At 38.2% G+C, this 18,592-nt stretch overlaps 1 protein-coding gene across 1 annotated transcript; it reads right to left on the bottom strand.

Annotated features, from left to right (window-relative positions):
- Window positions 1–6,081: 6,081 nt before the first annotated feature.
- On the bottom strand, window positions 6,082–8,420 carry olig2 (oligodendrocyte lineage transcription factor 2). The gene is made up of 2 exons (XM_077217100.1): window positions 8,340–8,420; window positions 6,082–7,877 (listed from the first exon to the last, which is right to left on the bottom strand). The coding sequence occupies exon 2, from the start codon at window positions 7,833–7,835 to the stop codon at window positions 7,020–7,022; it is 816 nt and encodes a 271-aa protein (XP_077073215.1). The 5' UTR covers window positions 7,836–7,877; window positions 8,340–8,420; the 3' UTR covers window positions 6,082–7,019.
- Between the last annotated feature and the right edge of the window lie 10,172 nt (window positions 8,421–18,592).

The following is an 18,592-nucleotide window of genomic DNA, read 5'->3' on the forward strand; positions in this document are numbered from 1 at the left end:
GACTCCCAGCATGCTCTGGGAAAGGTTGGCCTGGACAGAACGGTTGGCTTCTCAGATGGATGAAGCCAGGCGAAGAGTCACCCCATGGGCCTTTTGTCAAGTTGCCCGAAGAACAGTTGACACTGTTTCAAAATCATACACAGTCAGTGACGTCCAGAGAGTGTTGGGAATCGTTCTTTAAACACACGCTCTGAAGCGGTCCTGCTGAGGACACACTGATTATAGCTGTCACAGGCTACTCAGTGCCAGCTGCCATGTGTGTCACATTTCACTAATAAGAGCACTCACTCTGACACGTCACATTGAACATATGCATTGCAGAACGCTGTGCCAAAAGACTTTCATGCAACAACAACAAAAAGTAAACCTCTTGTGAGGCAGATTTCCATTTCATGGTTTTTAAATTTTTTTCTCACCTTTTTGTTGATCTCTTAACAGGAATAAATGCAAGGACCATTGAGTTTTGTCAGTTTGCTGCATCATTCACTTCTTTATCGACATTGACATGTAAATTGTGTGGTGAGGTAACAATTTCTAGATGAATTCCCACCCCAAGTCCTTTCCAAGCTTTCTATGAACACTGCTGCATCTCCAATCCACCATTATAGCTGTGTGTTGCAAAGCTTCTGTATAGATTGATATTCTCATTTATACTCAGGCAGTTTTAGTTTATATACTGTTGTACAAAATTTGTGAGTGTTAATTTGTATTGAATTAAAATGAACACAGTGCCAGGACTATAACCACCGTAGACTTTGAAGGGTCCCTTCCAATAATCACATATGGCCTTCTTGTCTCCCCAATATAATTTTGAAGCTGCTCTGCTTCACTTCAGTATGCATCTTATTCTTAAGTACATTTTTTAGGATGGTCTGCTTCAGAGGTCTAACAGCACTCGTCAAAATGATTGGCATCAAATCAAAGAAGGTGGGCTTTACTATTCACGGAAGCTGAAGATGAATTCTAGCGCGATGCTTCAGTTTTAACAGTGAAAGAGAGCAAGGTAAGATGTAAGATGTAACAGAAATGTTAAACGACCCCAAGTAATATCCAGTGATGCAAACTACTTGCCATTTTATTATTGAAATTTATTTTAACTAATTCATCATTTAATGTGACAATGCAAGAAATATTAACTGAGCTATCTTCATATTTTAAAATATAAATTTTATTTGCAAATAATTTAAATTAATTACTTTACAATGTATTCTACTTCTTTTACTCTTTATTCTTCTACTCTTTATTCCCCTTAATCCCTTTAAATCTTCCCCAAAAAAGGGTTTGGCTGCCAATGTTGGTGATTCGATGTTATTGAAACTTAAGGATTATAAACACTTCTGGTCAATTTCATTCTTTTTCTAAGTCAATGTCTAGCCAGGGCCATTACCAAGACAGCTGACAAGATGGGCTCATTTGCTTTAAAAAAGACTTTGGATTGAACTTCCTTTCCATAAGGGAATGTGAAGGCTCATGGGATGTGATAGATGAGTAGACATCACATTAGGTTAGAAGAGAAGACAAGGAATAACTCCGTGACTAGCTGAACAAACGAGACAACATGAAAAGCAATAAGCCAGAGGGACAAAAAAAAAAAACGGAAGCACACACACCCACTGTCAAGATCATTGGCTAAAGGGCAGAAAGTCACTGGAGTAAAAGTTAATAGGAAAAAAATAATTAACCAAACAAAATTCACGATATAGGCAACAAAGCTTTGTGATGTTCCATTGTTTGATAATGAACATAGCATGTGTACAGAGTAAATTTCAGAGCTAATTTAGCTTTTCGGTGCTGAAACTTAACTATAGTGCCATTCTGCCGTCCATTCAGGCCTGATGAGGGATGGATTCTCAGATGCTTGTCAAGGCGGCTGAAAACGAGTGAAGATAAATGAGAGAAAAGAAGAGTCAGGCGACCCATGCAAACTGAGAGCGGAACACCTCTATCACCCAACCATCCATCAACCGCCCTGATACATGCACACACAACACACCCAACACACACCATCTAAATGCAGCAATACAAGACAGAGTGTGCACGTGAAAGTGTGTGTGTGTGGGCAGAGAAAGTTTCTCACACCATAAAGTTACTAATATGATTTTGCAGAAGGAGATAGAACCAGAGTGTGTTCCCAGTGGATTGAAACGGAGAGACATATGCCAGAACAGGATCAGATTGCAGGACAAAGTCATTTAGAGTTTATCGGGTACACACAGTTTTTTTCTGAAAGGAGGAACACTGCTCATAAGATCATGTCTCTGAAAGGGTTCAGCTGGACAGCAACAAAGCCACAAACAAAAGGTCCAGCAGCCACAAACCCTCATTGGCCTGCAGAGCTCCCATGGTGCTCTTTGATGTAAAGTTGTCCTGGCCCTGTCCTCTTTTCACAGCGCATCCACACTCGGCCAGTCATGAATATCCAAGAGTTCAGCCCTTTACAGGATTATCCCCTCTTTCTTTAACCGCTCAAACATTCCTAATGCACATCTTTCTATCTATCTTACACTCCTTTGAGTCTCTTTTCTTTCTTTCTATTTCTCTGCTCCATCTGTCTTAGTCTCTTTCAGTAAACACATTGACTCTTTCAGTAAACACATTGATCCAGGCTGTATGAGAGTGCATTGGCTTTAAATCATAGACTTGTAGGTGCACACAGCACCCAGCTCATGACCTGCAAACAAACACACAGGCACGCTGCATAAATGGTGGCTGTCTCTCTCGCTCCCGCTCCCAAAAGCCCAATAGCCCAATAGCAGTTGCAACAGAGACAACTTGAAAAACTTTTCATTTCTTTTTATTACCCACATGTTCAGTTTAGTCTGTTGGGTAATTTTGCTGGGTTATTTTTTATTATGTTTACCCAGGTGCTGGGTATGATGATAAAATATAATGTACACCACACCAGTGTGATATTGATGTTTAACATCAAAAGACTGCTTCAACACATTTATTCTCATTCTAAACTGAAAAAGTGCAACAAGCACTGAATTAATCTTAATTAAATCAAATTAAAATCTAAATTAATTAATCAATGTAAAAATAAAAACATTACACACACAAAAAAGGAAAAAGTTAGATAAAGGAAAGTTTATAAAGGTTTATACATTTATAAAGTCAGTTTATAAAGGAAACAAATGTCTTGGACAGTTTTGACAAAGAAAGGGGGAGGTAAATCACAAGTGTATGAGAAAAAAAGTTTATACAGCAGAATTTATTGTCCATGTATGCACGTATAGTTCCAATCAATTTTTTTTTTTACTAATCAGACTGATTAATTATGCAATCATCACATGACACTTTCCTAATGAATCTCAATGAACTAAAATAAAAACTATTTTACATGAAGATCTCCTTGATTCCATGGGGTGTGTTACATAAGGAAGAACAGATGATGGAGGGTGAGATAAACACTTGTCCCAGGGGACGTGTGGTCTCATATGGCCACTGTACAGGTTCCTCAAATCATCCGTCTGCTTCTCCTCTAAAATGCACTTCTTGGTATGATTATGTGATAAATGACTGACACTTGCAATAATGATGATGGATCAATGAAACTGAGAGGCCGAGAAACACATTTTAGAATTTAAGTAGACCAGGAGGATAACTTTACTTCTCTCCCTGTCTCTCTTTCTTGTTACTTTCTTTTGTCCCACAATGCTACAGATGCACTTCGGTTATTTGCTTATTTTTTGCAGTTTTTTTTTTTTTAAATTTACATTATTTGTGTTTTCCACCACCTTTGATGTATCTCTTCAATCCTCTACGTCTAATCCTTTGGACTAACAAGGCCTAGTGTTTGCCTCTGAATGGCCCAACATCTGTGCTGAATCAGAGGATTTAAGAATGGTTTTAAGATCTGAGTTTAAAACCACACACACACATACATATTAAACACTAAACACAATCTGTGGAAATGCTATGCATGAGGCTGCTGTAGTTTGGCGTGGATAAATGTCAGCTATATATTCAAGAAGCTTCATTTATATTTTTCTAACAGTAGCAAAATTGTTACATTATGTAATGCAACAGATTATGCACATTCAGTTTATTGTCTTTGTCGTTTTAAGTGAACTGATCTGTGAATCATTATTCAGTGGCGTAATAAAGTACCCTTATATTGGCACTTTATTCCTGATCACTGAATGATGACACGTTGGGTAGATTTGATTTGCAGTATTTGTCCGTGCGTTATAGTGAGACATATTAGTATCTGTATTGTAAATACAGTATGTGTCAGTAATCAGTGAGTGAGAGGAGACCTTCGTTAAGGTGTTCTCCGTTCAGTGGCTCCGCGGGGGAGGTGCTGCTCTGATTAATTTGGAAACGTGATAGCGTGTAATTCTCATTACCTTTCGAAGTAATTGCATTTTACGCGGAGCAAATGGGCGAGGCGGCTGAAGATTACTAACAAGCAGATGTTAGTGAAGGAAGACAAGACATCAGCAGCCTGTTTGCTTTCATTGAGCTCAATCTGGAGTCGAAATTACTATTACACTGACTGCTACTGGGTGGATGTAATGAAACTTTTTATCATTGAAGCTTGGAAACTTACGTAAAGATTTGTTGTTGTTTATGAGCCCCTTTTGTTGAATGTACTAGTTGTGAAATGAAGATGTTATTGAAATTCCCTAAATACATCTAGGATAAATTGGCAAATAAAATATGCAAATGAAACAGTATACATAAATAAAACATCTCTTAAAATAACCACTTAACGTTTGTCCATATAAAATAAAAAGTGCCTTTTTTGTTGTGCAAAATTAATATGGTGAATTATTATAATTATATAATATAATGAATTTTAAAACAAATAAACAAGTAGCAAATATGAATATTCAAAAGCCAGCTTCACTCCGTATCGTTCCAGCTCAAAAATCCCTTGGAAAACATTGCAACAGAAAGAGCAATCTGCCATCCAGCTGCTGGCGTTTAGTTATGTATTCTACCTAATACTCCTTTATTTATTCCTTCCATCTCGCATCTTCTTTTTCTGTATATTTTGTGTAGTGCAAGACAGCAAATGCGTTTTTTGCATTCTAAATAAATGATCGTCTCCTTGAGGCTCAAAAACATGAGGGTAATCGCATGTTAGTTTTATAATAGATTTATGTAGCGCATCATTCTGGGAAAAAATACCCAGAATGATGCGCTTCATAAAACTATAAGGTAAAAAGAAAATCTACAAGGTCTCAAGCTGCCCAAAGCAGAAGAATTGTTTGCTTTGACAGGTAAGGGTGTTCACAGGTGACATGAGAAGAGAGGAAATGAAGGCGAATTCCAAAGCTCGATGTCATACAGTAGATGTGCCAAATTAAGTCATTGTGACACATCTCAATCACCTTGTTTTTATATTTATAAAAAAAATATCTGTCTGTCTGTTTTATCAATGATTAGTGTTAAACGTTACCGGGTTAAGATTAACATAATTATCATTTGAACGCAAATGGACAGTGGCAAAAGCTTTTTAAGTGCGCCAAAATTGAGCATAATTTCGTTAATTAGATAATTCATATTCTCTCTCTGTTTTTATTATTACTGATATTTGGTTAAAAAAGAAACTCAGTATTCTGTTTATTTTATTTACCTGTATACATTCTGATTGGATAATGCGTAAATCATTAAGGTATAATAACTTTTTATATATTAAGAATTATTATAGAATGTATCAAGCATTAGTTGTCGATAATGTATTACTATATAAATATAAACTACATAAAACAAAAAATAAACTATTAAACTGTAACCTGTGGTATTTAAAATAACTTATGCCACACCGAGACTTTGACTTACGGTCTCTTAGTTTCCTAATAATTATATTTTATATAAAAATACTATATTTAAATATTATAATAAAAAAATATATTTAGATAGATAGATAGATAGATAGATAGATAGATAGATAGATAGATAGATAGATAGATAGATAGATAGATAGATAGATAGATACATAGATAGATAGATAGTGTTCATGTTTCCTTCAATTTTGACAGTACTTTGTAGAATATATTTGAGCTTCCATTTTTTTATCCCAAAAAATATTTGGGTTAATTGATCAAGCACAAACAAGTAAATAAATGAATCAATTTAAAACATTTATTTTACAGTTATGACAAACATTCACCGCACATTAATTTGAAAATACCATCAAAATAAGTAAATAAATATCATTTTGCACTTTATTATAAAAAATAAAAGTTGATAATTTTTCGAATCGGCAATGACGGGTAAGTTTGTGCAGAAAGAAGTAAATAAAAACAACAAAGATGGAAAGACAGAAAACTAAAAAAAGAGAGAGAGAGAGAGAGAGAGAGAGAGAGAGAGAGAGAGAGAGAGAGAGAGAGAGAGAGAGAGAGAGAGAGAGAGAGAGAGAGAGAGGGGATGGAAACCAAAGAGGGAGAGAGAGAGAGAGAGAGAGAGAGAGAGAGAGAGAGAGAGAGAGAGAGAGAGAGAGAGAGAGAGAGAGAGAGAGAGAGAGAGATGCATCTTTCCTGTTACAGACAGCGCTTGGCAAATGAATTCTGACCCCGAATATAAACTAGGAAGGTAATATAAAATCTCTCAAACTGTACAAACACTATCTACATATTTACACAGCATACAATCCTATTATGTTTTTCAAAACCATATGACATTTTAATGTATAATTTCGTTTCGTCTAATAGTAATGGCCGATCACTAAATCTATTTAGCCCTCTTTAACTGAAGCATGAATTGGCCGGATTTATTTTATTAACTCTATTTCACATTAAACTTGTTCTTTCGTTGCAATCTCAGGATTGACGGCTAAAAAGAGTAAGGTACCGTATATGGTATATTCACAAACTTCATACACAGAAATGCACATGGACAACCCTTATCTCTAAAGTGTTAAAACTCTATGTTAGTGGCTTTGATTCATTCTTCTTCGCTTCAGACTTGTGCATTCCAATTGTTCAGTCATAATAAACACGACATAATACATTTTTTATATAAAAGTCTATGGTTCAATTTTCAGAGTTCTGTTATCAATGTTCAGTACTTTATTTTGAGTCACTGGTCAGTCGTGGCATGCTGACGGTGCTCATACCGGACACATGAGGCGGAGGCACCTGGCACATGCTACACGGGCAAGGGATCCCGGGACCCCAGTGCTGGAAACCAGCGCCGAGTGGCCCTGAGGTCGATGGTGCCTTGAGGAGTCCGTGATGCGGTCTGACGGCTGAGAGACCCGGGCCGGAGAGAGATGCGGCACTGGAAACTGCTGGTGGTAGCAGAGGATGATGTACCGGGTGAGAGGAATGCGAGACAGCAGCAGGGTGACCCGCTAACGGAGCGGCCGCGTGTGCAAGGGTGCCGCACCCGGACGGGTGGAAACTGGCGTGATGAGCCCCGCTCCCTCCACCGTAGATCTCGCTCACGAGCCGTTTCATCTCCTCCAGCGAGTTGCTCAGCATAAGTATGTAGTTGCGCGCGAGTAGCAAGGTGGCTATTTTGGAGAGCTTGCGCACGGATGGCCCGTGGGCGTAGGGCATGACCTCCCGGAGCCCGTCCATGGCGATATTGAGGTCGTGCATGCGCTTCCTCTCACGGCTGTTGATCTTGAGGCGCATACTCTGCAGTTCGTTCTCGGATAGAAGTTTACGGTCCTTTTTGGAGAGCATCTTCAGAGCCATTGCGTCCTCATCGGCGCTGGAGCTGCCATGCAGATCTGCGCCTCTTAACTCCGGAGGAGAATCGCTCTGCGTGGAGGAGACGGCGCCGGAGAAACCCACGGACTTCTTGACTGCGGACAGGAAAAGATCATCGCCTTCAGGGGAAGAAGGTCGACTGGACACTCGGCTCGTGTCGGAGTCCATGTTGTTCAGTGCGCTCGCAGCTTCTCGCAGATGTCAATTTTCCTTTAAAAGAACGTAATGATTAAAATCAAAAAAATTATTTTTACAATGAAATAAATGTAATAAGAAATTAAAAACTAACAGTAAAAACCCTAATTAATATGGTTTAATTAAATGCAAAACAGCAAATTAAGAGTATAGCCTATGTTATAGAAATTCAAATAAACTCTCCAACTCCATAAGTTCCCTAAAGTAAAGCTGTTGAAGTTTGTTACACAGTTTGCGAGTTTAGTGGCGAAAAAGCAAACTAGATAAATATAAATGAAAACAGTTAGAGATTATCTAATAGCTAAATCATATAATAGTAGCACATTCAAATTACTCAACTGAATAATTGGAAGGAGAAAATAATCTAATCACGTAAACCATTCTAGGCGTTTAATAATTGTAGGTTACATTGTCTTTATACTTTTTTTTAAAAAGTCATCAAATCATTGCATTTATTTTCTATACATTCAAACTTACCGGTAGCAGGTGCAAGCGCGTGTTGGTGTGTGTATTGTTGGTATGTTATTCCAGTTCACTCGTGCACTGTTTGTGTTTGGCACGCCCGAGAGTGACGAGGGGTATTATATAGTAGGTCCCTCCTCCCCATCACCCGGGGGCAAGTCACCGGGACAATGTCAACGCTTTTCCGACAGCCCGTCAAGAACCAATGAGCTCCAGTGGGTGGGGGTCCGAAAATCTGATGTCATTGCGCAACAAAAAAAACAACCTGAGGCTTCATTAACTGCATTAGACACACTTCGCATATGGTGCTCCTCACAGTCACAGAACATCGTTGGGTTAAGATTACAGTGAGTCGGTTGAACAAACTGTGCAATCTGTCCTGAAGCTATCGAGTTAGTTAAGTCCGGTGGTGCATGCGTCCCGAAGTAGGCTAGATGAAAAACTTCAGAGAACTTTGTTTGACAATTTTGTAGGTCTACTGTGTTTAACCTAACTTCGGAAATTAAATGGCAATAAAAAATAAAAATAAACTGCACTCAACAAATCAATATTTTCACTAATTAGTCTATAATTAGACTATTTGTAAGAAAGATACATTGGTATTAAAATTAATTAAAATGTGATAGTAAGGTCTATGATAAATGATTTAGCCTTATAGGCTGTAGCCTGTAGCTATGTGGTGTGAAGATGGATGCCGATGCAAGTTTTTCTTCGTGATCTTGTGTGTATTTCCCGTAGGATTGAGCGCGGTCAGTTGCAGACACTGTTTTGCGGTTTGAATGCGCTCATATTGTTTTAACCCGGTGACCCCATGCGGGCGCCTGACAGCTGACTGAGTTCAGCCGTTGAACGCATTTAAAACGTTGGGAAACGAGGCGTGCAAAATATTTTTTAACGGTTATGATCTGAAACATTTCAATTAGGCCAATATGGACGAACAAAAGTTTTTGTTTGGGGTTGAAGAGGAGGACATACACATAGCTGGCTACAGTAGTGCACATATTTATAAGAAATTTATACGTTTCTCTTATTTACAAATTAATTGAACATGGCTTGCATAAACACATATTGGCGCCGTAATCATGTGCATTTAGATAGATAGATAGATAGATAGATAGATAGATAGATAGATAGATAGATAGATAGATAGATAGATAGATAGATAGATAAAAGGGGTCTGGAAATGTGTTTCTTCATCTATCTAAACTCCACAGGTGCAGATTTAACAGACGCATCAGTGAGTTTAGGAGAAACATCACCAGATCAAGGTCTTTAACATATTTTCACTGAAGCATCTATGAGCTGTTGTTGTTTGGTTGTTTTCCCCGTGCGGACAGTCCCGTCTGTCTGTTTGCTTGTTTACTCTCGTTAAATACGCTTATGCAAATGAGTTGGTTTAAACCGTCGGTGTCGGAAAGAAGTTGTAGTTCAGTTCCTTCATTATGAATTCCGGTAATCTCACTTGTTAAGTGTACCAAAATGGTAATATATGCCGCGACTGTCTGGATTAGAAACAGGGGGACAGAATGAGCCCTATTGTCAGAGCTGCAGTTTATTCCTCGCGCATATAATTATCTGAAATGTCACCCGGGGAAGAATGCAATGCACACAAATTCACACACACCCACACGACACACTGACTGACAACTGTCTTGGGAGCAATTACAGAGAGAGAAAGACAGGGGTTGGTCTGCCTTCGATTCATCCCAACTTTGGTATAACTGTAGTCCGCCGAGAATCTTGCCAATTAAGGCTAATTAAGAGCATGCATGACTGACGTCATTACCTTTTGATTTAGATTACATTGAGGCAATGAAAAAGATGTAGGGTAAACTCATTCTTATAGACCTGCTTAAACTAGATTTAGGGCATAAACACTCGCCACATTACAGAGAAGCAGCCAATGTGAAAGCCTGAGCAATGTTCTTAATTGTAAGTTTCTGTGGATCATTTCTTAATGCACATTGTCATTGTGCGATTGTGATTATTTCATGTAATATGCATACAATTGACACTGGTGCAAAGTGATGCTTTATTCATTTTTGGCATGTCTTTTTCGTTTTTTTATTGCAAAACATTTCAATTAACCATTTTCCCGAGTTTTGACATATTTCCATTAATGCCGGTTTTCCAGACAGCATTTTACTGCTTATTCAAACTTCACAGTTCAGGTGCAGAGAATTAAATCAACTGAAATGACAGAAATACAGAGCTGGCTAAATTTTATGTCGTTCAGTCATTTAATTAAAAGCTATTTGTTTGACACAACACCTTGCCTGCCTCAGAGAAAGCGGGAGAGAGAGAGAAACGTTAGATACAAGAGCTTTTGCCACCTCAGGGTGAATGAATGTTAGCCTGGCTGTTGAGTGTGGAGGGAGACTGAGTGCTAATTTCCGCCTGTTGGCAAATCCTCTTCTTTTCTCATTACCTATATGAGATAATGATGTGTTTGCGTGTGCATTCCAATAATGAGGTGGGCAGAAGGTATGTATATGTGTTAAAACTGTTAACCCCAAGAGCTAAATTAGCCAGTGCTGTAACTGCTGTCATACTTAAGTTAATGAATCCAGCTGGAGTTCACTTTCAGCTTTTTTCTGCAAAACCCAAAACTCAACATAAGCACAGTAGTACTTTACTGTAGTATCACGGCACTTTTTACTTCAACATTTTCTGCTGTTCTGTTAAACAGAGGTTCTTTTTAATCTTCTCTTTGATCCTGTGTTTTGAGATCCTTGTTTTGAAAAAAAAAAAAAACATCTATGATTGTGTTTCAATGAGTTTTCAAAAGAGAAAAAACAACAAGAAAAAAGATTGTTTACAGTTAGGGGTGTAATGATACCCTCATGTCACGATTCGATACATATCACGATACTGTTACAGTATATTCACTATATTATTGCGATACTACAAGACATGATAAAAGGTTCACAAAAAAAATGTACTGTTGATTAAAATGCTAAATTTGGTATTACATTGGGGGTGTAACTGCTTGGACTTGGTGCTGGTAACCAAATGCACAGGACAATAGTGGCACCAAAATAAAAATATTCATTATTCTGAAGCTGAAAATACAGAATTATTTTAGACAAATATGCTTGGACTCTGTCACTGACTACATTTAAAATAATGTAGGGCATTTTGTACTGGTAACATAAGACATTTGGCATTATCAGGACCCACAAATATGCCCCCATAGAATTATTATACATTATATTCAACATTATATATAGTAGTTTAATGTAGTACTAACACTAAAACTCTGAAAACTTAAATTTTTTCTCACACAGTAATTTTTAATTTGGGTGAACTATCCACGATACATCTTGTCACTATCCAAGATACATATTGTTGCATTTTTGTATTGCAATATATTGTGACACGATATATTGTTACAGTTTTACAGAAGAGTCAAATTTGCTGTCACTCTTTCTGCCGTTGTATTGGAAACATCCACACAGCAGTGTTACCTATAGTTTTCTGAAATGTATTGCCAAGGTAATATAATACAAAGTATTGTGTTATAAATGTACATTACATTTATTTATTTTTTAAATTTAAATATAAAGATAATTGATACAATTGCAATATAACTGTATAAAAACGCATTGTGAAAAGGGTCCATTAAAAAAAATCATTAAATTATGCTATAAGCAGAGAAAGTGAATTGAATTGAAATTGAATAGAAAAACTAACATAAATTTCATAATTTCATAGTATTTTTGTCCACCTTTTGCAGTCGAACTGCATGAACTCCACAACTTAAAGCTGGTCATGGTAAAGAAGTCCAAATGATCATTGTCACAGATTTGCATAATATTGATAGGTGAAATAGTGCTCAATATAAAACAAAAATTCCCATCATAACTTAACATAACTTTTTAAAACATTTGTCATAAAACTGTTCATTTGCAGTTAACTTCTGCACCCTTATCCATCCTGATTCCCTCCCCTCACCATCCAACAGTTTCTTTTCTCACTAAACAGCATTTTTTCTTCCACAACTATTCCAAACAGTTTTGATTCAGTATAGCATTGCTTTAATATCAGAAGAAAACTTTCACTCTCACCCTCTACATCTCTCTTTCTCTCTCCGTCTGGGTGGCAGTTGGGCTTATGTTGTGTTGAATGCCAATAGTGAAGAGCAGCATATGTGAGCTAGTCTTAATCCTGCTAATCTTCCCTCCAACTGAAAAAGAAAGAAAACCTTTTCTCTCAAGTTTCTGAGTCCAAATGGCTTTCTAAAGAAAATCAAAACATGCATTTTCTTTCCTTTCTTTCTTCTCATCCAGAGACCTCATATACATAGTGAATATAAGTGTTGATGGCAATTTTAACACATGGACATCACAAATTTCTGGCCATAACATCTCAATAAACAGTTCCCCCCCACCTCTTCCTCTCCCTGCTTTTCTCCTCTATTACAGGAGTGTAAGTTGTTGGGGTCTACACAAGTCTTTTGTCCCTACAACAGCCATTAGTAGGTAATTAAGTCTTAACATAGCCTCTGCTCCCCTGGCTACTATTACACCCTGCTCAAATGGAACGGCTTACAAGCTCCTTTACACGGCTGGACAAATTGAATGGTGCTCATCAGGCTCTGCCTATTATTCCTGCAACCCCATCTGGCTGCCAGCGGATAAAGGGGGATTTGCTAGCGGTGGTGAGGGGCATGCAGACCGCTGTGCTCAGGCTGAGAGCAGGAGAAAGACCAGGGGCTTCACTGGAGAAGAGCCCCCCCCCCACCCCTTTTTTTTAAGGTTGCTGCTTCTTTTCAGGAAAAAGCTGTGGGATTTGCCGCAGCCAAATGCTACAAATGTTACCACAACCTGCTCCCCTGATCCTGCAAGAGGGAAAGAAAAAAAAAGGAGGAGTGTGTTCTTGTGTGAGGCAGGGGGGATGCTGAGATGGACCCTGAAAATGAGATAATGTCAGTATGGATATTAATCAAGAAAAACATTGTTGTATCTTATGAAATCTGTACCTAAAGGAACACACCACAAAAATTTATAAAAATGTTCCCATCATTTACTCACTATCATAATGAAAAATAAATAAATCATTATACATTTTTTAATGTCCATAAAATTCAATTAGAAGCTGTCCAGCGTGTTTTGTATGAAGAAAAACGGTCTAAACATTTTTTCAAATATATTGTGTTCCACAGAAGAAAGCCATACCGGTTTGGTAAGACATAAAAGTGAGTGATGAAGTCAGTATTTCAAAAATTTAATTGCGCTTTTGGAGTTGTACAGGGCCAATGATACTGAAACCTTTTTCATTCAATTATTTTTTTTTGTGTAAAAATGCTACAGTAAGAGCTTGTTAATTAGTTAACTGGGGGTTACCTTACCATTTATTGGTTAAACATTGTAAATGCTTTAACATCACATACACAAAATAATGTAAAATTTACAGTAAAAAAAACAGTAAAAGGACATTCCCAGAAGTCCCTGCATGATGTGTTTTTTTATTTATATTTTCTATTTAGTTTATTACATTATTTTAGTGCCATGTGTGTTACCCTGATGGTGTTTTGTCTTTTTTGGTCTGTTTATAAGCAAGTATTTTCCATGTTTTTTGGACAACTTACGGTGATCTCTGATTCAGCATGTGACTTTCTATTTCACCACCTGTATTATTATGATGGTCATCACGGTAATTTCTGGCAACAACAGCTGACGTTTTTTATTCAACAAGATATTTTTAGTGTAACTACTCGCCTGAACTCAGTCAGTCTTAGAAGTAACTAAGAGATAAAAGTAGGAAGGGACCAAAATGACTGCATATGAAAAACTGAGACACAAAGCTCTCGCTCCCAAAAGTCACTTGAAAGAGAGCATTCCTGTACTATTGGTTCCTAGTCCTTCACTCAAACACATGCACTTACCCTCCTGATGTCTAACGAGGGGGATGGCAGCTTTATTACGAGCATCCCCTCCCACAGGCAGGCTGAAGCAGTAACAGGTTGGGGTTTTGTTTTCAAAGGAGGAGAGTTGTTGTGGTGAGAGCTGCCCTCTGTGTCACCCTTCTGTTTCCCAAGTGCCTGTGCGCTGTTGTATTGTCTCTGCCCAGATTCTTTAGTAGGTATGCATCTCTCCATCCCTCCTCTGCATCCCGAACTTTCACAGCAGCCAGGGGTCGAGATCATGTATGTCAGCCTTACACTGAATGTAACTCCAAAAACCTGAGCATCTTCAAAGAATAGGTGGCACTTCCTGTGAAAGAAAGAAAGAAAGAAAGAAAGAAAGAAAGAAAGAAAGAAAGAAAGAAAGAAAGAAAGAAAGAAAGAAAGAAAACACTGCATGAAAATCTCCATTACTTTTTAAAGACTTTATTAATATCTAAGACTTTTCGTTTAAAATGACCTGATATTTAATATAAATTTGTTCCTGCAAAAGCACATTCATTGGTTCAGTTCCCAGGAAACACATCCTGAAAATAAATCTACCTAAAAAAAACAAGGTAACATTTCTTGAGGTAACATCTATATTCAAGTCTAACAATATTTTACAGCACTGAAACAATATAAATGCCCTAACCAACCCCAACATAAAATATTTTAAATTAATAATATATTTCAATCTTTTTAAGTGTTTTTCAAATGTTTTATTTTCACTGTTTTTATTTTTATATTTTTTATTCAAATTTTAAATTTTCATGATTTAATTGAAGCTTTCCAACTACTCACAAGCACTGCAGTTCCCTCACGAACCCTCAGGGGTTAGCAAACCCATTTGGAAACCTTTTCAATACACGTAGGTTATGCCAACAAAATTAAATTTGGCTCTATATTGATAAAGTACATATGTTGAATGCATCGTGAAATTAAAATGAAGTAATAAAAAAAGATAAAATACATATAAAAATGCAATAGAATCTATCCGATTATGGAAAACTCACTCTAGTACACTCATTCAAATAACATATTCTATATAACGTTCGCCACAAATCCACAAGTTCATAAATATCCCCAAATTCCGCCAAAACATAATTCTTTCTGTATTTTGGCAGAGCTCAGTGATCATAATGGTGTTTTGATGTGTCTGTGTTTGACTGTGTTTCGCTGCAGATATGAAGGAATGCCGTTGGATTTTCTCACCCCTCTGGCAGCGTTGCTCATTCAATTCTTTTGCCATTACGTTGTCATCAAGCCATTTGGCTGCTCTGGCCTCATAAGTGCGGCAGAAGAAAAGAGCTAGTTGATTCAATTAAAGCCATACCAATTCAACTCCACTGAGAGCCAGCCAAGAAGGTTCTTTCAGAGAGAAAGGAGAGGGAGAAAGCGAGGAAGGTAGAGGAAAGCCTTTTATTCCCTCTTGTCTCAGATTTGAGTGCAGATGTGTATATCGTCTAGGTAGTCTAAATGTGTCTTCCATTGTGCATTTAGTAGTAGTGTTTTTTTCCTAAAATGGTTTAGCAAATGCACACATGAAGCAAAAATCATGTTTATGCTTGTGATGCTCATGGTCTGTGCATGTGTTTGCCGCAGGGGCCAGCAGTGGCCGTTTGTCACCGTGAATAGGCTCAGGGTGGTTCACATCATTGGGGCATTGAAGGTGTCTCCTCCCCTGTTGTAAAACAAGGGTGTGTGTCACACGGGGACACAGGAGGCATTGTGCTCGTCGCAGGGGCTACCGTACCACCCAGAGTGTTCCCTAAATCTAATCCCCCCTTACACCTCCCCACGACCCTGTCCGGCCCATGGCCACAACCCCATCCTGACCACTACCCGCACAGGAGAGCGGGATGGACTGTGAAGGTATAAGTCAGGGATGGACATTAGGGCTCCGATGCGTACATTAATAGAAAGAAAGAAAGCGTGGGATGAGATTGAGGCCTAGAAGAGGCGAGGGGGCGTGTCTGTGAGTTTCCCCTAACAAGATAGGTCAATGGGATGATTGATGGCTGCAGAAGTGGGAACAAAACAAGGGGAGGTGATGAAAATCAGAAAAGACGGGGAAAGAATGGAGAGGGAACGAGGTTCTTGTATCCGAGTTAGGGACGTCTGTGCGAGTGTGAGAGTGTGTGGGAATATTTACTGCCCCGCAGAAGTGGGCGGCTCTGACTTGTTGCTAATTAGCGGGGAGGCATCTGAGCTCTCTGTACTGTGGGTGTATGGAAATGGCAAGTATGCAGGGGTAGAAGGAATACGACAGGATATTTGGGCGAAAGAATGGCTATGCTGACCACCTAAGATGACCCCCCTCACACACTCGCATATACATACCTAAAGTTACTCACCCCTCACTACTTTCCGCCGCCTTCTACAAATTGATGTAAATGAGTAGTGCTTTTAAAATAAAGGCAAGTAATTTATGTACAACTGTCAGTTTCCTGAGTCAGAAACACACACACACACACATACACACACACACACACACACACAACCAGCAGGGCTCTTAAACTGAAGAGTTCAGGCTTGTGTTTTTAAGAGGGGTCCCTTGTCATCTGAAGTACTCTGAAGAGGATCTGCAAGCTACCGCAAGCAGGGACACGGGCAAACAACACATTAGGACATACATTCATAGGTACAGTATGCCCAACACACAAGCTGTTGCTTATTTACTAGCTTTTACTACCTTATTCACTAGAAATTACTAGCTTTTGTTTCTTGGTGCAGTCAACTTAACTTTCAGAGTCAGAACTCTGTCAAAATTTCTATGTCAAAATAAAGGCCTTCTCTTTTTTGTATTTTTGAGTAAAAAATAATAAATACAAAAATAAAAATATTTTATATAAAGAGAAAATGACATCACTTTAATTAGGATAGACATCACCAATCCCCTTGGACTGATCTTACCTTTTTCCACTCCTAATTTTGAAGTTTCCATGATTTGTTCTGATGCTCTGAACCTCCTTCAAATTTTAAATTGCCCCTTTTTTCTTTCAATTTCCTTTAAAGAAATGTTGATTTTAATGTCATTTTGATCATGTTGGGCATCAATTATCTCCAAAAACTTGACACCATTAATGTCTGGAACAGGAAAGTTGCTGGTCTTTCAAGGGAATGTATATATCATGACAAACTTTTTCATACCCTTTACACAAAGATCGATCTGACACATACCCTGGTACACCAAAAATTATACTACTCTCAGGGCTCTTTTGCAGCAACTTTTCCTTTATTCTCTTCTCTCACCAACCCATCTGCTCTTCTTGGCACATTCAATTACATTTCACCTTGAGAAAGAGAGTGAGAAAAGCATCAGGCTCTAGTGAATTGCAACAATTACGATAAACAAAACCCCCCATTGCTAATGGCTGAACATTACTCCACTGCGGAGAATGGCAGGTAAGGGATGGCGGTTATTAATAATATATATATAATATTAATTATATCACACATACATGCCCAATGGATTTGGACCTGTTGCTCTAAAACATGCAAACACACTACAGTCTCTGAAGTGTCAATCTGTATATGTGTATAGATACAAGCTCTAATTGGATTCCTGCAGGGGAGTAAATTTTCTTCATAGGGTGTTCAAGTCAACCCTTATCCAGCAAGTAAAGCACACCAACCCAAAAAAATGCCTCTCGTTAGACTTCCCACAACACACACACCTCTCGTTAGACTTCCCACAACACACACACAGACACAAGGTCAGCATGCATAACAGTTTTCCACCATGTTTTGGATTGGGTTTCAGAGCCAACACCTCACACACTGTCATCAGCGAGTTAACACCCAACTCTCAGTGGTCGCTTGCCAGGTTGAGTGTTTAACTGACAGGTGGGAATGAGGGAATTGTATGTGTGTGTGTGTGTTTAGCAAGCAATCTGTAATGAGGGGGCAGTGTGTGTTTAGGCCTGTAATGAGGTGTGAGAGAGAAGCGAAGACCTTAATAGGCAGCAATTACTGAGTGTGTTGTCATTGAGCGAGTCTATTTGTGTTTCGGTATATGTGTGTGTGTGTGTGTGTGTGTGTGTGTGTGTGTGTGTGTGTGTGTGTGTGTGTGTGTGTGTGTGTGTGTGTGTGTGTGTGTGTGTGAGTGTGTGTGTGTGTTTGCATGCCCATGTTGCAAAGGTTACTTTGACACCTACTCTAGCAATTCCAGCAGAGAACATTTGACTGACAGCATTTCAAAGACACAGATCCTATTTCAAAACTAACTGTTGCGTGCATGGTTGTGTGGGCATTAAAGAGAAAAATTGTAATTTAATATAATTAATTTTGTCCGTCTTTAAAATGACTATATATTTTTTATCAATTTCCTAATAATTAGATTTTATATAAAAATACTATATTTAAATATTATAATAAAAAA

This window comes from Siphateles boraxobius, unplaced genomic scaffold (genome assembly GCF_051911475.1).
Source record: "Siphateles boraxobius isolate OS27281-9 unplaced genomic scaffold, OSU_SipBor_1 7, whole genome shotgun sequence".
NCBI lineage: Eukaryota > Metazoa > Chordata > Actinopteri > Cypriniformes > Leuciscidae > Siphateles > Siphateles boraxobius.

Bases quoted from the DNA above. Each gene is read 5' to 3' on its own strand.
- olig2 (XM_077217100.1), bottom strand. From the start codon at position 7,835: ATGGACTCCGACACGAGCCGAGTGTCCAGTCGACCTTCTTCCCCTGAA.